This window comes from Strix uralensis, chromosome Z, assembly GCF_047716275.1.
Source record: "Strix uralensis isolate ZFMK-TIS-50842 chromosome Z, bStrUra1, whole genome shotgun sequence".
In the NCBI taxonomy this organism is placed as follows: Eukaryota; Metazoa; Chordata; class Aves; order Strigiformes; family Strigidae; genus Strix; species Strix uralensis.
This window is the reverse complement of record NC_134012.1, coordinates 31,166,899-31,192,404: the sequence shown is the minus strand read 5'-3', so window position 1 is coordinate 31,192,404 and position 25,506 is coordinate 31,166,899. Positions and strand designations below refer to the sequence as shown.

The 25,506-nt window shown below is 35.4% G+C and overlaps 1 protein-coding gene across 25 annotated transcripts in view; it reads right to left on the bottom strand.

Moving 5' to 3' along the window:
• Positions 1 to 25,506, bottom strand: part of KDM4C (lysine demethylase 4C) — a 275,507-nt gene that overhangs the window by 215,450 nt on the left and 34,551 nt on the right. For 23 of the 25 annotated variants that reach the window (XR_012627265.1, XR_012627266.1, XR_012627267.1 and 20 more), the window contains 3 exons: positions 18,737 to 18,786; positions 8,733 to 8,836; positions 2,975 to 3,112 (listed from right to left, as the gene is read on the bottom strand). Coding sequence is in view for 18 of the 25 variants with exons in the window: in XM_074857256.1 (XP_074713357.1) it covers positions 2,975 to 3,112; positions 8,733 to 8,836; positions 18,737 to 18,786 (292 nt within the window). In the remaining 7 variants the exon portion in view is untranslated. Of the gene's footprint in view, positions 1 to 2,974; positions 3,113 to 8,732; positions 8,837 to 18,283; positions 18,409 to 18,736; positions 18,787 to 25,506 lie in introns of those variants that run through there. The other 2 variants (XM_074857275.1, XM_074857274.1) reach the window with 2 other exon arrangements.

Here is a 25,506-nt window from a genome sequence, read left to right as displayed (position 1 = left end):
TCTCCTTAACCAGAGTTTCCAGTACTGAGGGTCTAAATGATCTCCGATTTAACATTTGCAATCAGTTTCACAGAATCTTTAACATCATCTCATTTCATTCAGGAAAGCAATATCATCACACAGCCTAAATATTTACTACAACTTTAATAGAAATCTTTTCCTGATTTTTTTTTTCCTGAAATTAATGAAGAATGACTATTGACTGTACTTCAGGATTTTTTCTTTTTCTAAGACAGAAGTCCAGCTGTAAGCAATTAGAAACTATTCTGTAAAAATAAAAGTGTTCCTGTAGGAAGGCAAATAATCAATCAACAGTATACAATATTCTCTAAGGACAATACAGCAACTGACCTAGATATTGCTGCATTTTGCTGATGCAGGCAATTTCTGCAGTACAATACAGGGGAACTAGGGGATCCAAAATATTTTTTTCAATTAAAATTCCTGTACATACCACATAAAGAAGGGAAAGATGAGTCAAACACAACATCAGTACCCTGAAGAATGACAAATGGGAATGTAAGGTTGTGTGGTGGTTTTTTTTTCTTTTAAATGAAATTACCAGAGCTGCAAATAAAACTTACTAAAATATCAGTATTCTTTGGGCGTATCGACTTCTTACCTTTTTAATTAATACTTTCAGGAAGTTTCCTGAGGTTGTGATAAATCTAGTCACAGCTATCCACATGTTTTTACAGAGAAACACCATAATCAATAGAGTACCCAATCTGCAGCAACTCTCTAACTGTGTTTTCAAAGTGTCATATAATTACAATTTAAGAACAGACAACCAGTTATAATACTTTCTCTGACTTGTTTACCCTATCTGTACGGCATAAACAACTATTAGTATTATGAACATTTCACTGTCTTTCCATTGGTTTTCCTCTTCTTACACATTTCCATTAAAAAGATCTAAAAATCCTACTATTAGAACTTCCTAGCATGTTCTTTTTGATTTAAAAAGAGAAGAAAAATAAACTTTAATCCTCATTCTTGTGGTAATAATTAATAAAAAACCAAGCAAGTAACATTAATCATTTTGGCCATTTGCAAAAGAAACTGCAGTTCACATTTAACAATGGTATCTAAGATTTCTCTACAGAAGGACACTAGTCATTATTGCTTCAGCTGCCACTTTGAAACTTTCAGACATTTAAATTTAACTGCAGACACCACACAACTACTTTAATTTCTTATACTATATATGCATAATACTGCTCCTATGTGCAATAACCATAGAGCACACAATTCAGTGTCTTAAGTTTTATCATTATGCTGGAGAATTTTAACTAAATAAAACTGTATTTAGAGTACAGATGCCAAGACTTTCTAGCTAAAAATTCAGAATTTCAGAAGCACTTTTGGAGTGGTGTAAAGGAATAAAATTTCAGTAGCTTCAAAAAATTATCTTCTGACTCTGCTGAATTTAAACTTGACATTAAGTTTACGATATAATACAATAAGTGATAGACACACTGGAGGCATAAAAGGCATAAAACAGTTAACAGTTTGTACTGGAGCAGCTGCACACCAAATGGTAGACTATTTTTTTTTAAATGTAAGAAATATGAAGCCTGTATACTGAAAGGGATGTAGCTGCAGGTATCACTACCTCAGCTTTGGTACATCTGAAGATAAAGTTTGCCATTCTTGAAGTTCAGCTGAACCAATTTTAGAGCTGCAGCACATTAATACCTTTTAAAATCCAGGACAGTTTTACCTGCCACAATTAATTCGTATGTGTCCATGCCCATATTCCTCTGAACTATGTTTCACTGTACTATCTACAGAAATTCCAAGCTATCAAATACATAGATTTTTTTTTCTTAATTAACTTTACAGTCAACACCTTATCTGTTGGCTATTAAAAACACAGCTTTCCCACTAAAGGTAAAGACCAGCCTGAACATATTAGATGCATATTAACATTTTCAGTACTTTCACTATTGTTAGTGTATGCACACAGAGCACAGAGAAAAAAAATATTTATGAACTTTTTCCCTTTGAAGCATATTCAATCTCATTAACAATAATAATCAATAGTGCCTAACATCATAAATTTCCATTCTTTGAGAACTTTCTTATGGTCTTTCAATCCCAAGGGTTTCATGAGAGTTCACTATCATTACTTTACTGTTAAACGTGCACATCTGATTTGCCCTTTATTCTATCTCATCTTATTAGCTAATATATTAAGCAAATCACTATTGAAAATGGTTTTTCAATAGCAAAGAAAATGCAGAAAATGTCTCGGACTTAAATATTTGGAAAGCATACTAACCAAAGTTTATATATGCCATAATTCTGAGAAAAATCATAGAATATGCAAAACAGTAGCAAACTTCCACTGAACAAACTGCACACTTTCTTGATTTTGTGTATTTATTCACATCCTGTACGTGAAAAGAAACAAAATCTCAGCCTAAAATATCTTCAGTAAAACACACCTCATTTTAAAACCTGAAAATATCTGCTCTGAGTTCATAGTTCCTTTATTATCTTGTACTACAAGATATCTGATGACATTGAAGATGAGAAAAGTGGAACTTGTTTCTTTAAACTTTAAATAAAGTTTATTTATGTTTCTTTCCAGATATCAAAATTCCTAGTTGAAATAAAGCACTTCCACAAACAGCAGAGCTTAGAGGAGGTTTAAAACCAGAAGTCAGTTGTCTTCACATACACTAACCTCAGTATATGTACCTTCAACTTAAAAATATCCATAAATAGAACTGGGTTTGAAGAACAATACATAAAGCTGCAAACAAAACTCACTACTGAGAGGAATACACATTGCTGGAAGAGTAATACCCACTATAAAAAGAACAACTATAAATAAAATTTCAATGGCACTGTAAGGTACTACCTGATCTAATAGTTCTCCTTTTCTCATTGGCTTCCATAGCTTCTCACAAAGAAGTAACCACAGGAAAGATTTACTTATGCATCAATTTTCTGCAATATGACTTACCAATTTTGCTGCTTTTCCATAATCAATCCATCGTATGGTGGCAAAGTTTGTTGACTCTGCACAGTTAAAACCATGGTTAAATCCTGCATGGTATCCGTATGGGAAAGTGATCATAAATTCTCCTGCCTCTTGGGTAACCTATAGTATAAAAACAAAACAAAAAAAAACTCAAAGTGAACCACATTACAAAAACAGTTCTGCTCCTGAAGCAATGGAAACTATATTTGCCTTTGCAACTACGTAGAAAGAATTTTTTTCACTTTGCACACAGTTGTGATTAAATACCAGAAGAAATAGTATACTTGAGTAAAATACATAGCTACATGTATTATTTTACAAATCCAGAAGGTACTTGCAAAAAAGCTAATCTTGGAGCAGAGGTTCACTGGTAATAAAACCTGGAAGTTCAGGGAACTAGAAAAGACAGTGCAAAGAATATATCAATCTTCGTGACTGAAAGGAAGCAGAGATAGGCCAGACAAAAGTACCCACAATTATCATCCCTAAATGCTAGTACAAATTAATTGTTGAAGAAATTATTCTGTCCAGCACCCTGAAGATGTTTCTCTAGAACGGCACCAGAACTTTTCTTGGAAAGACTGAAGAGAGATCCTATTCTCAGCCTTCTCTCCCATACCCATTCATTTAAAAAACTATGATTTGAAGACATCAGGCTGTGACTGACAGCCTGATTTGCCTTTTAAGTTACTTAGTATTGATGATCAAGCATAAAGTAGGAGAAAGTAGCAGTTAATGAGCCTTAGCAGTTAAAGAAAACAATGCTGTTCATCCCAAAGGCACACTGGATACATTTGGATCCCCTCAGGCAGTATCTTTAAATTATTTCGGATAGGAAAGGAGGAAGAAGAATTAACAACAATTGCCCTGCACCAATTCTTCAGCCCTACAGCTGTGGCAGTTTGCTTACCCCCCTGCCCCCGCTTAAGCCATAACCACTGATGGGTGTTGTGATGGCTGCATTCTGCTTACACTGGACTTTGGGGAGACAGATGGCAACACAGTAGTCAAGGTCTGTCTTCCATAGTGACCCAGATGTCCTGCTGGCATGCAAATATAAATCAACCCTCTTACTCCATAAATAGTGGACAGCCCAGGGCCCACTGAACACTCCTGCACAGCAGTGGGCTGCACACCAGGATCTCCCTTTGAGCAGGGGTGCCTCTCAAGGTTACACCTTGAAGCTGAAAAAATCCTTATAGCATCAGATACTTGATAAGTGAACTGGAAATAAGTGCTGAATCTTTGAAATCTTAGCTAAGTGATATAAAGGATTGATTACGCGTATATAATCCTTCAGACATAAAACACTGACCAAGTCTGGAACTAAGTCTGGATCCAGCCACACCTAGACTCCTCTCTAAAAAGAGGTTTAGAATGCAAGGGGGCCCTCTCTGAACCTCATGGCTCAACAGGAGGGTCTCCCTGACAGCTTTGTCTGACCCTGTCCTCTATGCAGTAACCAAGTATACCTTGCCATCAAATCTTGTTAAATCACTGTCACATTTACCATTGAACTTTGTTAACTCATTATTAACGGAGTATATTGCTGCTTCTCTCTTACAACTGAAGTGCATCCCTCTTTCTGCGACAACAGCTACTAACATCAAGGGGATTCTTGCATTGGAAATGCCATGCAGAATGTCTCAATGCAAAGCCATTAAAACACCACTTCAGACATTACAATAAAACAAATTTTAATCTGCCCTTGTCCTTCCCCTCTTTAAGCACAATTTAAGAGAGCAGAAGGGCTCTGGTACTATTGATAAAGAGAATTCCAAATACCTAAAGGACAAGTGGCCTAGAAGGAGATTCTCAATGAGGAAAAGCTTGACTACAGTTACACTCTGGCATTCATTTAGAGAATGTGCAAGGGTAGTTCCAAAGGACTGTTCTGTTCTTTACAAGTACAGTGAGAAGAAATGAAAAGAAGTGTGCTTAGGCCACTGACTCAACAAGAAATTGTAGAAAGCAGGAAAAAATAAAAACAAAACAAAAAACCTAAAAACACCCCACAAAATTAAAATAAAATACTGAAAACACAAAATTATATTTTGTATAGCCAAAAAGAAACCAAATTCCTAATAGTTATAAAAGACATACCAGATATAAAAGGCTTCTAGAGTAAATTACAAAAACAAAAAGTGGGGTAAGGTAAACAAATCACTTGGATGGACTGCTGCTCTCCTCTGGATATTGAAGAAAAGGAGAGACAGCACTTCACTGTCAGCCACTAATATTCACTCCACTGAGAGACAGCTTTAATATCTTAAAGTCAAACCACCAAAGACTCTATCAAAGACAGGCTAGTCATACTAGAAATGGCACACTGTCTTCTGAACTATCTGATGAGTTAATCAATAAACTAGAAGATTCAGAAGTAAAGAATTAAAAGAGATTCCCCATACTCTCTTTGATACGCCTTTTTATGTTAAACACACATCAGACAGCAGGCCCGCTAAAAAGCGAACAGATCAATTTAAATGAAGCAAATAATCTGAGCAATGACTGATGATTGTTCAACAAGATGCATTTGCTGATTACAGGAAAATAAGGAGACTTCCTAGAGATTAAATAGGCTGTTTTCATTGTGTGACAATGCTTTGTATACGCAATACAGTAACAAAAATTGGAAAGACCAATATGACTCTTCTTAGGGAAATACACTTATGATTTAAAAAGGGAGTTAAATTTCAAACAATCACCAAAATTAATAGTCACAACTCCAATCATTTTTTCTTATTAATGTCATGTCTTAAATCTCAGCTTTTTTTCTAGTATAGTTGTCTTGCACTCAGTTTCTGCTTTTAGAATCCCCCCTTTCTTCTCCTTCAAAATTCTCACCTTATAGTTTCACGAATTCTTTGTCTGCTTTTTTTTGCTCAGTGCAAGAATAAATACACAGGGATAGCACTTCAAGATGTGTATTTCCAAGTGTATTATGGGATGAAAGAAAAAGAAGAAGACAAGAAAAATATACTTAGCTAGCAAAGCTAAAGAATAAAATTGGATCTTACATTTTGCATTTGCACTTTGCAAGGTTAATTTTTTATGGGTTCATATTTAGTATATACATGCAAATGCACATACAGGTGCATATATTATAACTGCTACTGTAGCACTCCAACAATCGCTGTGGGAATGTTTAAGAAAGATTATTCTCAATGCTAACAATTCCAAAATTTATCTCAATACACCCTCCCACTGCTGACAGTTTAGCAGGTGTTCTATTGCAACAAGCAGTTCAGCTGCCACCTGGTAGGCGTAGGCTGACTTATCAGCATTCAGCACATTTCCACTTCTATCACTTTGAGCCATGAGACATCACAGTCTGGTTCTCTCTATTCACTTTCTCACTGAATCCCATTAATTACAATTACACTTGGGTACAGTCTACTTCCTCCCAAGACTAGGTGACAGAACCAAACTTAAATATTTAACTATTTCTAGCACTTTTTTTTTTTAATTAGAATACAGGAATAATCAAGACACTGAAATAAGAACATCAACTCCCTTATCCACCTCAAATGTGTGGTACTGAAAACAAATATGCTGGCATTCTGCAATATGCTACTTTACACACCAACCACTGAAAATTATTCAGTTCAGAGTAATGTTCTGTAAATCCAAAACTATAAATCTAGTTATAAAACCTTCCAGTCTGGAAGGTTTCATCTGACACTTCATGATAAAGCACGAGGCTATGAAGGGAATCAATATTTACCTATATATTACAAAAACTGAACTCACCAACTACATTTCCATATGATAATATATCATTCAGAAAACAAACTACTGCTTATACGAGTAATTTATTCAAAAAAGCCTGCTTTCCAAGGCAGGCAGTATCACTCTAAACACCTACATTTCTTCAATTTTATACATAGATTGATTTAAGCATGAAAAGTGAAGTGATATTCCAAAACGCATGCAACAAATCAGTGGCTTCATCCCACCTGTGCTGATTATCCCAGTGTTGATAACACAGAGATCTTTTCATTACAGCCGAGCAGTGCTTACACAGTGTCAAGGCCTTTTTTTGCTTCTTACATGACCCTAACAGCAAGTAAGCTGGGGGTGCACAAGCTGGGAGGGGACATGGATGGAACAGCTGATCCCAACTGACCAAACGGATATCCCAGATCATACGATGTCGTGCTTAGCAATAGAAGCTGGGGGAACAAGGAGGAGTGATGACATTTGTCTTCCTAAGTAACTGTTATGTGTGATGGAGCCCTGCTTTGTTGGAGATGGCTGAACAACTGCCTGCTGATGGAAGGCGGTGAATTAATTTCTTGTTTCGCTTTGCTTGCACGCGTAGCTTTTGTTTTATCTGTTAAATTGTCTTTATCTCAAACTACAAGTTTCCTCACTTTTACCACTCTCTCTCTCTCTCCCCAACCCCACTGAGGGGCAGTGAGAGAGTGGCTATGTGGTGCTTAGCTGCCTACTGGAGTTAAACCACAACAATACTATACATGAAAACAATCACTTAAATATTGAGCTATGTTTCATACTGGTACAAAAATGTCAACTAAAACAGATAGAAAGCATGGCATTATCCTATATTCTATGCCAGGGAAAATGATAAACTAAGTTTGTATACACAGGTCCACATGATATCAATAAAACACCACATACACTAAAACAGAAACCAGAATAACAAACAAGGAGTGTGGCAAGGACAGTTTACAGGACTATACTGCAGCAGGAAAACATAGAAAAAGTATATATTGCCTGGTTTTTCTGAACACCTTAAAACAGTCTGAGCAGCAGGAAATCAGGAACATAACCTGTTAATGATCAAAAGTCTTTTAAAAACTCAGTATAACATAAACAGATGTTCAGGCAGGGGACCTTCTGAATCAAGCTCTACTCTTCTGAATAGGCTTACAAAGCTCCTGAATTTAGAACTTCAGAATTTGCAACGCGTTCAGGATATAGAATAAACATACTTAAAGAAAAGCAACGCAGTAGAAATGTTTTTATTAGGTGGCACCTACAAGAAGTCAAAGTGGAAAACAAGAAGGTACAAAATCTTGTAGGAAAGAAGCAGCTGAATACTTCAGATTTTTCTGAACTCAGCTATGTATTAAATTCATCCACAAAGAAGAAAACCAGTTATTCTTCCCACTTTCTGTTTATATAATGTTCTTATCAATTGTCATCTGTCACCACCTAGCAGCACAAAATAATCATTCCCTCTTTTTCTAATATGTTTCAACTTTTAAAATATATTCTAAATTAAGTAACAGTTCTTTTGGTTTTATTTCACCTGAAACCTTTTAGATCATAATACTGATAAAGTTGCATTTAACTTTATCATCAGAAAAACAATATACAGTCATAAAGAAATTAAACATTTCTTTTAAAATGTTATGTATACAACTTAAATTAAAACAGCTAGTTAAGAAATGTTTCAGTCAACAGAAAAATCACATGCAAGCTTGCATGGAAATAAAATAGAAATAAAAAATATTGGGCAACCCTTAAAAATCAGAGAAACTTTTAGTATAAAGATTATGATGGCTACAAGTACTTTCTGCTAGAAAATTCCAAGCTAAACCATGTAAAGTCCTAATACTACAAGCATTTATTTTCATGTTTTCATGGAGTCAGTGCCTAAAAAGAAAAAAATAATTTTGCTATAAACAGTTTACCTTTACTATAAACAGTTCTTATAGTAGACAGAGTCTAATTCAGTGCATGAATGCACAGTTTAAAAACAACACTAACATACCTTGTCAAAAGGAATTCCATACTTTTTCAATATTGATGGAGAAATCAGAGTCATTTTGTGGCGAAGAAAAGCATCACATCCTTCAGAGCTGCTTGGGAAGAACCCTAAGGCAAGATAAGAAAAATTTATTATCTTTTAATTAAAACAAGGAGGAAATTTTTGTAGTATTTTACAATATATAATACTGTATAAACTTGTTTTGGACTTTTTTATCGTGTCATTGCTAGGTTCTGAGAAATTTGTATAAAAATCAAATGCACCTCCTAAGTTTTTCAACTGATTTTCAGGGGGAGGGGTTGCAGGGGTTTGGGATTTTTTTGTTTGTTTGTTAAGAAGTGAAATAACTTTAAATAAATTTGGACCTGTAAATTTAAGCACACTTTTCCTACCCTTTACAGAAAAGTTTTATTGTTGGGTTGTTGGGTTTTTTTTTTTTACATTAAAGTTCATTCTGCAACCCCTGCACACATGAAAACAACTGTAGTATATAAACTTAAAAGGACTCCACAAGGACTAGGTTTACTTAGCCCTTCCACACCATCTATACAGTAAACAAACACAACCTTCTACCTAGAAAAGTCTAGAAAGTATGGCTAAGAGATATCTCGTACAACTGAAAACAGGTGAGGTTTTCTTGATTCTTTATATTCTGTCTTGATTCTATGAACACAGATTGCTTTCCATGTTTCAACTTTCATGATTATTTATGTACCACTCCACAAACCCTGTTTATTTCATTAAATAATATAATCCAGTTAATGAGAACACGGAGACGAATGAAGGGAAAAGTGAAAAACTAAAAAACTAGGTTTCAGTGTCATTAAACTCTGGCATCTGACTGTCTAACCTGGATGCGAACAGCACCTCAGCTACAGTTCAGATAGAGAAGGAGAGATTGGGTAGCCTAAGATGAAAACATCCAAGTTCTTTTCCCTTCAACCTAACTATATTACAGTAAGAAACCACTACACTACAAGGAAAATGGGAGAAGATGAGAAGGAGAAAGAGGGGGAAGTTTACAGAACATGGCTAGTTTAGTCTTTCCTGACCTCATTTCAGACTCCATTCTAGAAAGAAGGTAACACTCTCAAAAACTGAAAACGCAATTCCTACAGACAATAAAACAAAGAAAAAGAAAGGCATAGTAGTTAATGAAAGCAGAGGCTCCTGAAAACGTCAGATTGAAAAATGGAAGGACTATAGTAAGAGCCGTCTAACCACCTACTTCTTTCTCCAAATACTTGCTCTCAATCCCTCTTCCAGTTAAGTACAGGTGTATTACTTGCTCTGAGATGAACATGTCTTTTGCTGAAGCCAAGAGGAATACTTTTGACTGTTATAATGCAACATCACAGAAGACTCAAAGTTACAGCACTAACATCAGAAGAACTAGGCTGACAAAGAGGAACAATTTACTCCCTAATCACCAAAGATAAGGAAGTCTTTATTTGTTATTATTATAAAAATAATTATTGCTATTTATCTTCAGAGTCTTTTTAGTGTTTGCACCAGACGATTAGCAAGAATCACCATGAGATGTACTATGAGTAACTGCAATCCATACATTTAGCAGTCCTAGATAATACATGATTTTACTGTATCAAGGACATAACATTTGAAAGTAATCCCTTTCTTTGAAGTTCAACTTTACTTATATATTTTGCTTTCTTCTGTAGAGTATATTTTTCAATGTTACCAATAATTCTTAACATGAACAGTTTACTGTATTTTATGTCATTTATTCTCCAGTGATTTCAGAGATTTCACAAAGATGGGCAGGCTACTGCTAAAAAAAGTTATTAAAAAAGTAATTGTTTTAAAAATTATTTAATTTTCAGAAAACAGAACTGAGGCATAAAGGAGTTCACTATCTCTTAACAGTTCCATAGAAAAAATACCAAGCAAACAAGAAGTTTAAACAAGAAGTGCTGGCCCCTTATCTTAGACTCTAAGAGTAAGATCTCACTCCTAGGTATGTAGTTTCATCACAGCCCTGTCTTAAAACATATAGGAGGAAAAGATGAATTCTGAGTTGTTAAACTAGTGCAGTATGAATTAGCTTGACTCTGTTGTAAAAAAAAAAAGTCTATGATAATGACATCGGGTGAAAAAGGATTCTCCAAAGTTATTTTCATTTGTATCATAAGCCTAGGTAAAATTCATATAAGAAAATCCAAATATAAAGCCATCTAAAAATGATTACTTTTTTCTGGGTGTAAGGAAAACATGCATAATCCTATTCTGTTACATAGGAGAAGTACCTGAGAAACACCGACAGAAATTAAAGTGAAGCAAACAGTATTTAAGGAAAGAAAAAAAAAAAGCTTTCTGTCATCTCTTTACTGTTTTTGCACAAGTTGTTGTATCCCTATCATGTAAATGTTAGTTTGTCATTCACAGAGGCAGTTTCATTCTTGGAGGAACAAGCTCACCACTCAATTATTTTAAAAAAAAATAATAATCACTTTCAGTCAATTAACCAGCTAAATATTTTTAATGACTTGAGGAAAAAAAGATGAAATCTCAACAATTTGCCATAATATGTAATGTAATGTCAGGTTTAATTTCTTCTTTCTGATGAGTCTTACATTTATGTCCATTAACCACCCTACAATTCTGGAACAATTTTAAGGTGATCACTTTATAATTGTTATATTCTTTTTACACTCTTTTCTAGCACACCTTGCAGTCCTGGAAGAACAAATTTTTTCTAATTTCTCAGATACAAGGTTAAGCAGCGCTTAAACAGCAAAGGTGTACAGTACACTCATGCTGATCAATGTACTAGGAATTCTGCTATGATGTCCTGAGATCAAATTTTATTCAGATTTATCATTCTTTTTTCTCCCCACCAGCGGACAAGTCTTTACTCTCTTTCAGAATTGCAAATAAACTTATAATGTAAGTTTCAAAAAGGAGTACCTGGTAGTTACAGTTTTATCATACATGTTGGGCTTCACTGACTAAAAGACAATTTAAAGAAACTAGGCCACAACTAGTGGACTCCAGCAAATAAATGTCAACTATTTTGGCACAATTAATGCCTATAGCATAATGATAACAACCATAACTTGGAATATACATCTTATGAGCTTCAAGAGCTCTCAGTGCAGAGCAGCATAGTAATAGAAATATACTGGAACATACCGTGAAAAATGTGATTGAAAGTGATATTTGAGACTGAGGAAATAACTGGTATGAAAAGTAGCCAAAACTTTAATTTCTAAAAGCAGAGAGAGTTTGACTGAGTTGTTTTTACTAAGAAAACAAATTTTGTACCAAATTCTGCTACTGCAATATGCTTAACTGGCTCAATACATGATGACAAAAAGCAAACGATGGGCAGATATCCAAAACTTAAATTGTCTCTCCAAGAGATCAGAAATAGTTGTGACAACTCCAACCAGAAGGCAAGCTTGTTGCTGAATTCTAAGAAAGCTGCAAACAACACAGAACAGCAGAACACAACCTGCTCAAAACCCATTGAGAGAAATTTACAGGAGAACATTTGCTGTGGTTACAGAGCCCTCACAGTGAAATCAAAGTGCAGCCTACACATTCTGTATCACTATGAAGTATCTTTTGACTCTGTCAAAGTCTACACTTAGACACACTCAAATTTTATAGTCTCTTTCACCTCATTTTCTCAAAAGTACTTGCCTTCAATGAACAAGGGAAGAAAGGAAGGTAAGCATTTCCTCATTACAAGACCCTGTTTATCAGAAAGTCTTTTGCTCTGTCCAGGCTAAAGGTAAGGTCACATGAGCTTTTCTTTCACGAAAGAAAATCCCTGTGAGAGAACTGGTTAGCAGATGTAAATACCTAATAGCACAATGAATACAGGACACTGCATTAGAAATATCACAAGACCCTTACAAATACATTAAATTCAGACCAATTCAAGACCTGCCTGCAACACATCAGAACCATTCTCAAATACCAAACTGGTGTTAAAATTACCAATTTACGGGATTACCAGTTCATCCTGGATATCTACTGAAATCCCACATCCAAAACAAAAAAACTACTGAAATCTATCTAAAATGTAACTACCATTCAGGTTCTGTAGTACATTCATGCTTTTATGAGGCACATGAAATCTTAATGTAATCCATTAACACTAATCCATTAACTCTACATCAGTTCTACAAAAGCAGGTATTTTGTGTGAATTTGCATGCAAACCCAGTTTCTCGGACGGTCTCAAGAGCAGCAGACCTCTTCTACACCTCTTCTCAACATTTATATTTAGCCATCTGTACCCTACTTATCTTCTTGGAAATGATACACAAAACACAATTCAAAACAATTACTTCACAGAAGACGATGAGCAATAATCAAAGATCAGGGTTAAAACAGAATTAGGTTGCGCATTGATCTATGTCCATGAGAAAAAGACTGTCCAGTTGAAAATTTTTCAATCCACGATTTAAAGAAAGATGTTACATTCTCAATACCTAGAGCAGAATTAGAACAGACTACAAGGTATGTATGTGATTCAGTACTTGGTGGCCAAATGTTTGGGTATGAGTACAACCTACAGGTAGACTTCATTTATCCACCAAACTGAATTCCCACTCAGGCTTTTAAAAACCTTATCTAGTTAACACAAGCAACAATATATATGTGAAAACATAGGCTTCGGAATGTGTTATCAAAAACATGCCCTCAGAAGCCTGTACATACATATTCTCACAGATAGCATTGTGTAAGATTATCTTATTTTGGGCTATTTTATTTGTACTACCAAAATAAAACTACTTCTTGAGCTACAGTCTTATCACTAGGCTGGTGAAGACACACCCTTTGTCAATGCTATTCTACCTCAGTAGACAATGACGCTTCCATACAATTTCTGGTTTTATGATCCATACTCTAGATAAAAGTCAAAGCCTTTTCATCTTGTGGGGAAGCTGGGAACAGTGGGCACTAAGCATATTCCTTGCTGTGTCTGAGGAAGACAGGATTCCCACACACAGGACACTGCTGCACTAAGAGTCTTTAAAGTGTACATTAAATGGTTCAGGGATATAGAACGTTTTAAAATCAGTTCAACTCCATAAATTATTGAGGGACAGTGAGTTTTTCACCCTGAGAGTATCATTCCCACATACCACTCACAGCTCATATCAGATGACCACATCACATCATAAGTATCACTTACGCAAACTGAAGTGAACTGCATTCCATTCCCCAGTTGATTACCATTTTCAAGATATTCGGAATGCTTATCTATAGTATGTGTCCATACTGTTTTCAATTAAACTGTTCAGCTACAATCATACATGGACAAATTACAATACTGTTCCTGAAAGAGTAATTCTACAACTCCATTGACTTGAACAGGGCAATTGCTATATATTGTATAACCACAATTTGGCCAATAATAAAGTAATTATTTAAGCGTACACACTAAAATCATATTCTTAGGGAACTTTCAGATCACATTCTGACCAGTCAATGGATGAGGCTAGGCTTCCTATCTTTTCCTACACTCCCATACTAAAGTCTTCACCTGAAATTTTACAGTAAATGTGCTGTATTTTAGTTTATTAATGTTAATTGAAAATATATGAAAATATAGAACTTACAACATAAGAGAGAGAGCACCCTAAACTGCCAATATCTTTAATGTAATTTAACTTTAATGTAATTAAAAATAATCCAAATGAACGCAATTAAGCTCAAAGTTATGGTAATTTTTTACTGATGCAGTTCTTCATTTAAAGGACTTAGAACACAAAATATTAATCATAATTCCCTGAGCAGTACTCTTGGAACACAAGCAGAGAATAAAGGAGGACTGAGTTTTCTAGTAATTTTATTTTTAGATTTTACTTTGATAGGTATAAATACAAACTTCATATAATTTATTTAATTAATTTGCAGTGATTTGAACTAATTTGATTTAACTTTCTGTATTGCACGTAAAAGAAATTAGGAGGACGAGTTTGCACAACAACATCCTCATAAAGAAGCAGTGGCAATTTGTATGCTATACAAAGCACAGAGTACAAAAGCCACAAAAGAAGCAAGTGTTGGGAAATATGAGTGTTGTTATGCCCAGATGAATATGTTACAGCCTCAAGTTTATTATGTCTTAGATGCAACTTTCTTAACTTGACTGATATAACTATCAATTCAGACAAAGTTCAATTTTTCAGCTGCTCAAGTTTTCAGATTTGAAACCCTTAGAATTTATGCAAGTTCTACATCACGTTTCATTTCAACAACTATTTATACTTGTTTTCATAAATAACAGGTAATTAATTCTGCATGAAATGAATTAATACTATACACCATACAAAGCTTTTTATAACACCCCTACATACTTACAATATATTAAACTTTAGTTTCTTAACATAATTGAACACCACAGATAGATAACATCTCCTCTCTAAAACAGTTTCTGCAATTAAATGATCTATTAAAAGATCTTGAAAATCCTTCAAATTGCCATTTATGATTTGCCATTCTGCTTCTATTCTCTTTATTTTCTCACCCATTTTGTGAAACAAAAAATCCTTAACAATACCACGGTATTACAGATTAACATAACAACAAGTATAAAAATTGCAGTTAAGAGCTCACTTGAGATATTTTTATTACATTTATGTCTACATAAAATTGAAAAAAACTACATAAATGAGAAAGCAGCTGAAGGGCAAAATCAAACTGTTGTCTTTATTAGATGTAAGTCTAATGTTTTTCAGATAAAAGTATTTGTAGGTGCCACAGTCAAGCATTCATGCACAAAAGGCATGTGTGGTAGTTGTGATGTGCAGACAAGATAATGGAAAATATTCTAGCCTTCCTTTAATTTTATGTATCAACTGCTGCCCTGACTTAGACAACCTGTCACATTTAATGCATTATTTTATTATTTAGGAGCATTCAATTAATTTGGTAGGCATCTGGTCATCAGAGCTAACCTTCTTGAATAAACTACTTTTTTTTCTTTAGTTGTTGCACTCATGCAAAAATATCATTAAAATATTTTCCATACACATATGATTAAGTATGAAGGTATCATTTACACTATGTTTTATTAATGTTTACTATTAAGTGACTTGCAGCCATGCAGCTTACTTTACATTTTCATCTTTTTAAAATACCTTACTGTAAAACTCAGACTATATTTTAGCAGGCAGCAAGTCACAAAGTAGATCACTTAATAAGATTATTCTTAAGAACTACATCATCTTCTACACTCCATTCTAAGCTATTAGCTGGACCAAAATATCATGAAAACAACCTACTCACAGAAAAACATTGCAGAAGACATTAAAGTCAAATACTAAAAACTTAGGAAATATCAGAGATGGTTGTCTGCAAAACTAATTCACCTGTCTTACATTGCTGTTACAATAAAAATCTCTGTATGAGTATATAGTTTTTCTAAAGAAATCCAGTTTCATTCACTGAATATAATGGAATAAACAACTATTTGAAATTTTATCTTCATTGTTTAGTACCTTATTCATGTTTTATTTGCTATTTACTATTCAAAACACAGTTCTGAAATAAAAATAATTTTGATCATACACAAGATTCATCAAGGAAAGTAGTTTTCCATTCACCACACAGATCTTTATAACTTGTACTAACATATAGATAGCAGTAGTAGACAACTTAATTCCATGCAGATGTGCACAGATCAAGGCTGAGTTACTTCCCTGGGCAAGTCCTTTAAATATAGCAAGCAGTAAGGGTCAAAGAACTGTGTTCCTGTTCCAGCTGTAGAAAAGCACTTACACATGTGCCGGTGCACCCAAAGCCTTTCTGTCATACGTTCTTCCAGCAGTTCTGGACCTAAGAACTGTTACACTGGGTGAGACTGAAGTCTTAAGTCCCATTTAACTTGCTGTCCAATTCTGATTCTGGTATTCAGACATTAAGACACTGTTCCCCCAGTATAACCTACCGGCTTCTCACAAACAGTGGTTTTGGAGATTTCCACTTCTCTCATACTTAATGTCCCATTCCTCTTACTGTATTAGGCCACCATTATCAGCAATAAGAGGCCTAAGCACCTTCAGGTCACAGTTCTCTAACACAATACTTTCTTAAACTATGTAAGTTTACACCGAGTGACTTCAAATGCTCCCATGTAGCAAAGCATGTATCTCCAGAAGTTACCTGCTTCCTGGATTTGTATAGGTTACTCCAATATCTGGGGAAGTTAGGGTATGTCAAAGAAAAATCTTAAGTTTGTTTTTAGCCTGCAGCAAATGCTGCCATGCCTCAATGCCACTTAATTTTTAGAAATGAGTGAACAAGTGTTGCTGAAACTGCCCATTCTCTTCCCTCACTCAAAAATAGAACATTTGAACCTGAATAGTTTTAAAACACTGCACAGATATAATCAATCAATATGAAATCTATAATAAATGCCAGAGCACATCAAAAGAAAAGTCTATCTACCCAAAGATCCAAAGAGTTCATACTGTGAAAGGAATCATTTCCTTCTGTTTGTTTTGAACCTTGCTAGACTCTTCAGTCAGAGTCTCTAGCTGTACTGAAAGACACAGTGAACACTCACTCTTTAGCCCCCTTTTCCATGCCAGTCATCACAGGTCTTCATCATACCCCCTTACCTTTATTTGACATTCTTTCAGATTTTAAAGTTCGAACTTACTAACAATTAAAACAAAAATGCCAATTTTTCACCAGTCCTAGTGTTCCTCTCTGAACCTTTTTCAATTCTCTCTTCCTTCTACTCCTTGCCCGTTTACTGTAAATCTTAAAAATAATTATTAAATGATCCTAGTCAGTGTCACTTGCACAGTCTACAACATGTATCAATTTGTTTACCAGTGAAAACCAATAGCTTCAAGGTATGCGTACGGAGAGTTCTATACTTTTCAAGTTAGAAAAAGAATTTGGAAAGCAAAAAAAATGAGTGACAACTTTCTTGACTGAAGCTATGGAAAAATTTAGGATAGTAAATGTAATTATCCAGGTTGAAATCTGTCCTTCTGAGACATGTTTTTAAGACTGCAGATCTTTACTTTCACATCTCAATGATACATGTCATCTTACTGTTCTTAGCAATAGTTTAAAAATAGTTCAGAAAAATAGTCATGCACCTATATGCACATAAAATAGATATGAAAAGAAAACGTAGAAAAATTTTCAGGATTTGGTCCTGATATACGATATCTGATTATGAACTTTCAATAGCATTCCTTATATAATATAGTTAATAGCAGGCTATAAAACATGGGCTGCCCAGCCAAAAAACATGCTTAACTACTCCCATGTTCACAAATTGCACTCTTAATCTAGAAACAAGAAGAGAGGTGTAGTGTTATCGAAAAGAAAACAAATTACTATGTGAGAAGAATTTTTCTATAGACTAGTGGTTTTTATCCCTTAGATATCAACCTTACAACAATATCATTTGCTCCTCAACAGATGTTCCTCACACCTCTGGAGGGCAAAAGTCAGTACATGCTTTGGCTAAAGTGGATTTATATGTCTGCAGGCCGCTATCAAATAAGATATAGCATGGGTACATTTTGTCCGCTTCCCCTTTCCTAGAGGTACTAACCAGGTTTCCATCCTCTACCCAGGCATGAACTTTCATGAAACTTCTGGAGACTCGTATGTCTTCAATATTCAGTATCAGATTTGGCTAAGAAGTAAAGATCCAAAAGGGTACTGATGAAACGAAGCTATGACAAAACAAAAACAAAGGCACAGAGGAGACAAAGATGCTAGCAATGAAAATCCAATGAACAACAAAATACTAAGCCTCATTTTCATAAGCTTCACCAAGCTAGAAATGCCAGTACAAAAGAAAGGTCTAAGAGAAAAAAAAAAATTTGTTTCTTAAGAATTCTCCGGGGTACTAGAAGTGTTCCTTGTTTGCAGTCACACCGTGGACAGATAAAAGTCACACAACATTAAGTAATAAAAAAAGTGAGTCAAGGACAATGTTTTTCACTTCACTGGAGGTTTGTCCTTCAAACATCTTACATATGGAAATACTGAAAATATTACCTTGAGCTAGTCTTTCAAGCCGTTTCCCATGTTCTGGAGGAACAGCATACCTAAAATTCACACAAAGAAAAGGAAGAAATGCTTAAAAGACATAATTGCTACAAAAATCATGAACCACATGTGATAAATATCTAAAAATACAGAAGCCAAGAAGATTAAAGACTGAAAAATCATAAAGGATAAAACATCAATTTCTGAGGAAAAAACACACAGGATTTTTTCTGAAAAAAAATTTAGCTTCTTTCTACTTTAAACATTATCACATGTAGTTCAAGAACGTTACATTCACTATTTAAAATCATGCATGTTGGCAATATTTGGTATGATTACACCACTCCAATTAAAAAAGACACATATACCTTCATTTTCCAAATGAAAAACATGTAAGTCTAATTTATACAGGTTTAATTAACACTGTGGAATAAAAATGTTTCTTGTCTTTAAAATCATTACAATTAGACTTAAAAAATTATTTAAGTAGTACACTTTAAATTAAAGAATTGCACATATCTTGGAATCACTCTGTTCTTACAACAAATTATTTTCTAGAGATTCCATATGCTATCTGCAACAAGTCAGCAACAATATGAAAGAACTGGAATTAACCTCATGCTATTTTTAATGTTTATTACAGCTAAAAAATTGAAGATCATTGAAAAGCTGTAATTTCATTCAGCTTTTCTGAACACTGCTACTCACATATTTACTGCACTCCATAGATAAACTGTATGTATTAATTAGGCTTTATTATTTACTTTAACTGCTTCAATATGTGATATAATAGGTTTTCATTTCCGTTTAATGTTGCAACAGCACTGGATTGATTCTTCTCTATTAAAAATTATGGTTCAAAAAAGGAGAAATTCATATTCAGCTGTACAACATAGTCTAAATCCACATTTTCAAGCTAAGTCAACATCCAGCTTTTTCCTTTCACTACACTGTGAACACAGGTTTCATTCATCTCCCCTGACAACTCACTCAGAAAAACAAGTGAAGGACCCTAGGTCCCCCATTTTGCACAAGATATAAACATCCTCCTACCTACACACACAATTTTACTCTATTACAACTGAAACTGCTGCACAGGGACAAGACCCCCTTCCACCACAGAAGTCAGTGCTGTAAGTTGAACGATAGCAAAACCCATGTCGACTAACAACCTACTCCAAAAAGTAGTAAACAAAAAGAGACTTTCATCTTGACTCTGCTCAATGTTTGCAGTTTTAACCAGAATTTCATTGTCTTACAAAAAATGATTTTGTTTCTCTCCATTTGTACTTCCAAAGTGTCTGTGCCTGTTCTCCACTCTGTATTACAAAGGCATCAGTGTATACACAGTAATCTAAACTATATGTTTGCATCTTTCACACCCCAGCAGAGACAAATGCTATATAGCATTAAATACTGTACTGTATGTCATTAAATACACAACTTTATAAAGTAAAACCTGAACAATGTTCCTGTCTAACAAAAAACTCAACACAGAGACTTTTCTTTGCTTTACCTGTCTTTGACTGGACCAGCATTCTTCTTAAAACGTTACTCTTCCAAAACTACATGTTACTACATTTTTTATGTTAATATGCAGCCACATGCTTCCATTTGTACATATAAACATGTAAGTACTTCTCAATATTACAAAGACGCAAAACTAGACAACTTAGCTCTCAATAACTCTTTTGGAAAGATATGACATGACACAATTTAACTGGGCTATAGCTATTTAACTAATCTAAAATTACCAAGCAACAATTCATTCAATGCAAGTTGGTGGTTTTCATTGGTCTTAATTTGGAGTCCATGGTAACATCTACTCCTCAATCCTTTACTTCTTCCCACTGTTGTCATTAGTCTTAGCTAAGAAAAGGAGCAAGGAAAGGAGTCCATCTTTGTAGTATCATACATCAGGAGGCCCGCAGTCACTTGCCCAGCCCTTGAGGGCTGGTTCCTAATGCAATTTATTAGAAAACTGAGCTTTTTTTAAAACACATATGCACCCGTCTTCAATACCAGTCAAATTACAGTGACATAACTCTTACTGGATTCTTGGTCTACTGTACAAAACATTAAACAAAAGAACTCCCAAAATGAGATCACTAAATCAGAGAAAAAAGTATTCACTCTTAATCTCAATAGTTAGTTCATATGAGAAGTGTTAAGGGGGCTACAGCAGTGGCCCCCTGTGAGAAGCTTCCCAAAGCTCCCCCAGCTCCAAGTCGGACCCACCTCTGACCAAGGCCAAGCCAATTAGTGACAGTGGCTGCACCTCTGCGATAACGTATTTAAAAGGGGAACCTTGGAGGAGTTGGCAGAGTTGTGAGGAGGAATTACAAGGACACCTATACGAACACTGGAAGAAAGGAGGAGGAAGCTGCGAGGAGGTGCACTGGAGCAGAGACTCCCCCTGTATCCCATGGTGAGAGGGCAGGGCCACCGCCATCCCGCCACCCATGGAGGTCTCCGGTGGAGCAGATGCCGACCTGCAGCCCATGGAGGACCCCACACTGGAGCAGATAGCTGCACCCAATGGCTGGGAATCTGTGGGAAAAAAGAAGGCCCCGCCGTTGTAGTTCAGCACTGGGAGGACTGCAACATGTAGGGGTGACTCACACCGGAGCACCATGGGAAACACTGCAACCTGTGGAAGGGACTCATGTTGGAGAAAGTTTCCAGAGGACTATCTCCTGTGCGAGGTGAACCACGCTGGAGCAGGGAGGAATGCCAGAAGCTCTCCCCACGCTGAGGAGGAAGAAACAGCAGAACTGACCGTACCCCCCATTCTCTGCCCCCTGTGCTGCTGCGGAGAGGCGTAGAGATATTGGGAGCAAAGCTGAGCCTGGGAAGCAGGGAGGTGGGGGGGGGAGGTGTTTTAAAGATGTAGTAATGCTTCTCACTGTCCTATTCTGTTACGTGTTGCTCTTAGAATCTGAATTATATGTATGTTTTTTTCCTTTCCCAAACAAGCCTGATTTTTTCCCATGACTGTAACAGGCGAGTCATCCCTCTCTGTCCTTATCTCCATTCCTGAGCCTTTTGCTTTATTTTCTCCTTCCGAGTACTGAGGGGGAAGGAGGGAAGTGAGTGGCTTCATGGCACTCGGTTGCCCTCTGAGCCCAAACCACAACAAACAGCCACTAACATTTGTTTGACTTGTCACATCTTAAGGCCAAGCCCAGCCCTCTTTAAAATTAAAAGTAATGGACATTAAATGCTAAATCACTAAGAAGCAAAGAGAATGTTTCTTGGATAACAAGCAAAGAAACAGAAAAAAATGGAAGAATAGATAAAAATGGAAATGTTGATGCTAACTACATTTTAATTTTATTGGTTCAGGAAGATATACTTGTTAAAAATTATGAAGAGACAGATAAAAACTGAAGAGTCACTGTTCATTGTCATTCTACTTCATAGTCATACTATGAAGACAGAAAAAATTATTTGTCATGTATTGTTCAAAAAGGTCTTATGAAATACATATCAATTCAGCAAATCAAGGGTACTGGCAACAAGATAACTACAAATAGGTAATAAATATTAAATCTAAGCCACTAACTTGTGTTTCTGAAACATTTATATATACATGATTTCAAGATTAATTCTCCTACAAAATTTCTCAATGTACTTTAAATAAGTTAAGAACTTCCCTGCCTTTTTTTTTTTATTGTCAAGAGAATCTCAGTCTTGGGCAATAACATTCACTGCTTATTCATGAACTAGTGGGTCTTTAGCTCAGAAAACATTGTGGTGACGATTAGGATAGCTGACTTATGAAATGAAAAAATTTTAGTTCAGTTACTCACAAAATCGTTGTATATAAATTGGGATTACATATTTGTAATAGAGCTCCTGGGTAAGTTTGTGACATTAATATGCATAAAAATTTCAAATACTCCCCTCTTTTCAGACTTGCCTGCTTGCTAGATTTGACATTTCCCTATTCAACATGTTTGCTCCAACTCCATTATGAAGCATCTAGTTTCACCCATCTACAGTATGCAGAACCTCAAGGATTCTGAAATACTTTCTAGGATGAGCAGCCTAGAAGTTAAACATGGTATCACATCCATTAATTTAAGGCTTTTTGCAGATCCAGGTTTTCACATTCATCTACAGCTGCTTCTCAATTTATAATAATGAACATACTATTTAAGCAATTCTAGCACTGCTTCACAGTATCTTCTTCAGGATCTTCAACATGATAAAAAATAAAGCAGCACCACCACACGTAGGAAACAACTTGTAACTCCCTGAAATGACGACTGAGAGCAGCTGCCCAAGGAAAGCATAAACAATGGCAAGACACTAAACTTGGTAAAGATGAGGGGGAAGGCCCTCCAAGCCTTTCCGAGGAATGTCGCAAACAATCACAAGTACCCCAAAATGAGACTATAGTCATGGAGTGGATAATGTGGGGTCTGGATAATGCAGGAGGAAACTCGCCTGAGTAGCACAGGACACAGCTGGAGGAGGGAGCCCTGTGGAGACAAGACAGTTCTGCTCTGGTGCATCTTGTAAAGTTTCAGGGCCATCTGTTTGGTGAATGACCTTTGCTTCATTATCTGTGAAATGCATATTAAAGTTGACAACCCTGCATATGCTAATGAAGATTAACGTGACTATGCTAGTTACAACATCCCATGAAGCACTTTACTCCTCCCCATATATATGATACGTCAATATGCAGGTCAACCTGGGGAAAGGACCTAAGGAAAGTGTGTGTATAAACTGTGAAGGGGCAAGGATAACAGTAGTGAAGATGACAGATGCATCCTTGAACCCTCGTTGGCAGGACCAACACAGGAACCCAGACTGGTGATTTCGATTTCTATTCCCATCTCTATCTCCATCTCTCTTCTCTTTTTCCCGTTTTCCTTGTTATCATTAAGTAACACAAGGCGTATCATATCATTTGCCATAACTTGTTATATACTTAGTCAATTATCGTGTATCCAATTAATACACTGTGGGAAATTAATAAATGTTTATGTACAGACTTTGAGACCCGTCTCACCATTGTTCATTCTACTGGGGATTTACAAATCTAAGTCACTTGTCCCCCTCTTCTGAGCGGGACGTGACACCACATCAACAAACTGATCAGCTGTAATTTCTACAAGCCCAGGAATGAAATTTTTTTAAAAAATCATTGAGATACGAGAATTATCACATTAGAAGCTGCCAAACCTTCTTACAAAGACGGGAGAGAAACAAAACACTTCCAGCCCAGAGCTACCAAGTCCTTTAAGAATAATGCAACAAATATTTGTACATTTTTTTTACAAATCCCTGCAAAATCAGGAAGGAAATGATCATCAGGGTTTTTTTGCTCTACTTTCTAAAGTGTTCTCCTAGGCTTTATCAAGAAAAATCTTCAAGTAGCCAGAAAACATGTCACAAACCAATCAGAATTTCCACAATAACTTCACAGTAGAAGTAAATCACCTAAATTATAATGTTAGTAAAATTAAACAAATGCAATTGTATGAGATTAAAATGTTTTCACATTATTATGTTGATTGACAACAATCTATTGAAAATCATTGCTACTTTAACAGAATATATTAATTAAATCCAAAATTTAGTAATTCAGCATTGAAGCTTCTATCTTTGTGACTTCAAGTTAAAAAACTATACTGCCTTGTTTTTAAGATAGTGATATAAGAATATTTATTTTAGAAAAATTAAATGCAGCATAACATTAAGTATTACAGCTATGCCTTCTGAAACAGAATTTTAGATATCATTTTAAAAATACTACATAATCTACTATTGTAGCTAAAAATAAATACAGTGATCCTATTTTTCATCTGTATCTGAAGCAGGCCTTTCATTTCTCTTTAATCCACTGCACAGACAATGTATACTTGTGATTCTCTCTATTCTGCCTTTAATTAAACAGAGAAACATGACTGTACATTTGCCATGACTAGTATCCACTTAGCATTAAGCAGTGTTTAAATAAATTTAAAAAAAAAAAAAAATCAGAAAACCTTAGCCAACATTCTTACTAACGTGGTTTAAAGCAGCATTGCTTCAGAGTTTCAGAAGTTTTCACCGAGACCTATACAAACTATTAAAATTAAGTGTTCTTTAACCATCAACATCCATTCTGATTCTAGAAAAAGCTTTTTCATCTCTCACAAGCTTCTATTACCAAGTTAGTTCCAACATGAAAGGATAGATTCAAGATGGAAATTAAATTAAACTCACTCAGGGAAACTGTGTCAGAAGGAGAAAGGACAATTTGTTTTCACTGGCTGCAAGGAATGCCAAAAATCATAAGTACCTGCAACATACCCCGTGAATTGCATAGCTGTCATTGTATAACCACCAAGGATCTCTTGCTAGAATGAGTCATGCTTTTAGTTTAGTCTGTGTGTTTCCATAGAAAGTTAATTTTACCTTCATAGCAAAAGCGGTGAAGCTAAATGATAATATTAGCTACATGAATACAAAGATCTCAGAATTGCTTTTCTTTTTCCAAGGACCCCTTAACATCACTCACAAGATGGAATATGCAGGCTGTAATAGCATCCCAAAATTATGACTATGTGATGACAAGTCCCTAGTTCCCAAGAACAGAAAATAAAACCTGTATTTGTCACAAAAAAGTGTTTCAGGTTAGCAGGTAAAACAGATTTCCTATGAGTCAGTACAAAATTCCATGGATCAGCACAAAATTCTACAAACTTTCAGTCATATTCTGACTTTCACAGCTGACCTGCCTTGCATTCCTCTAATGTCCAGGATGAAAAGAAAGATAAAGG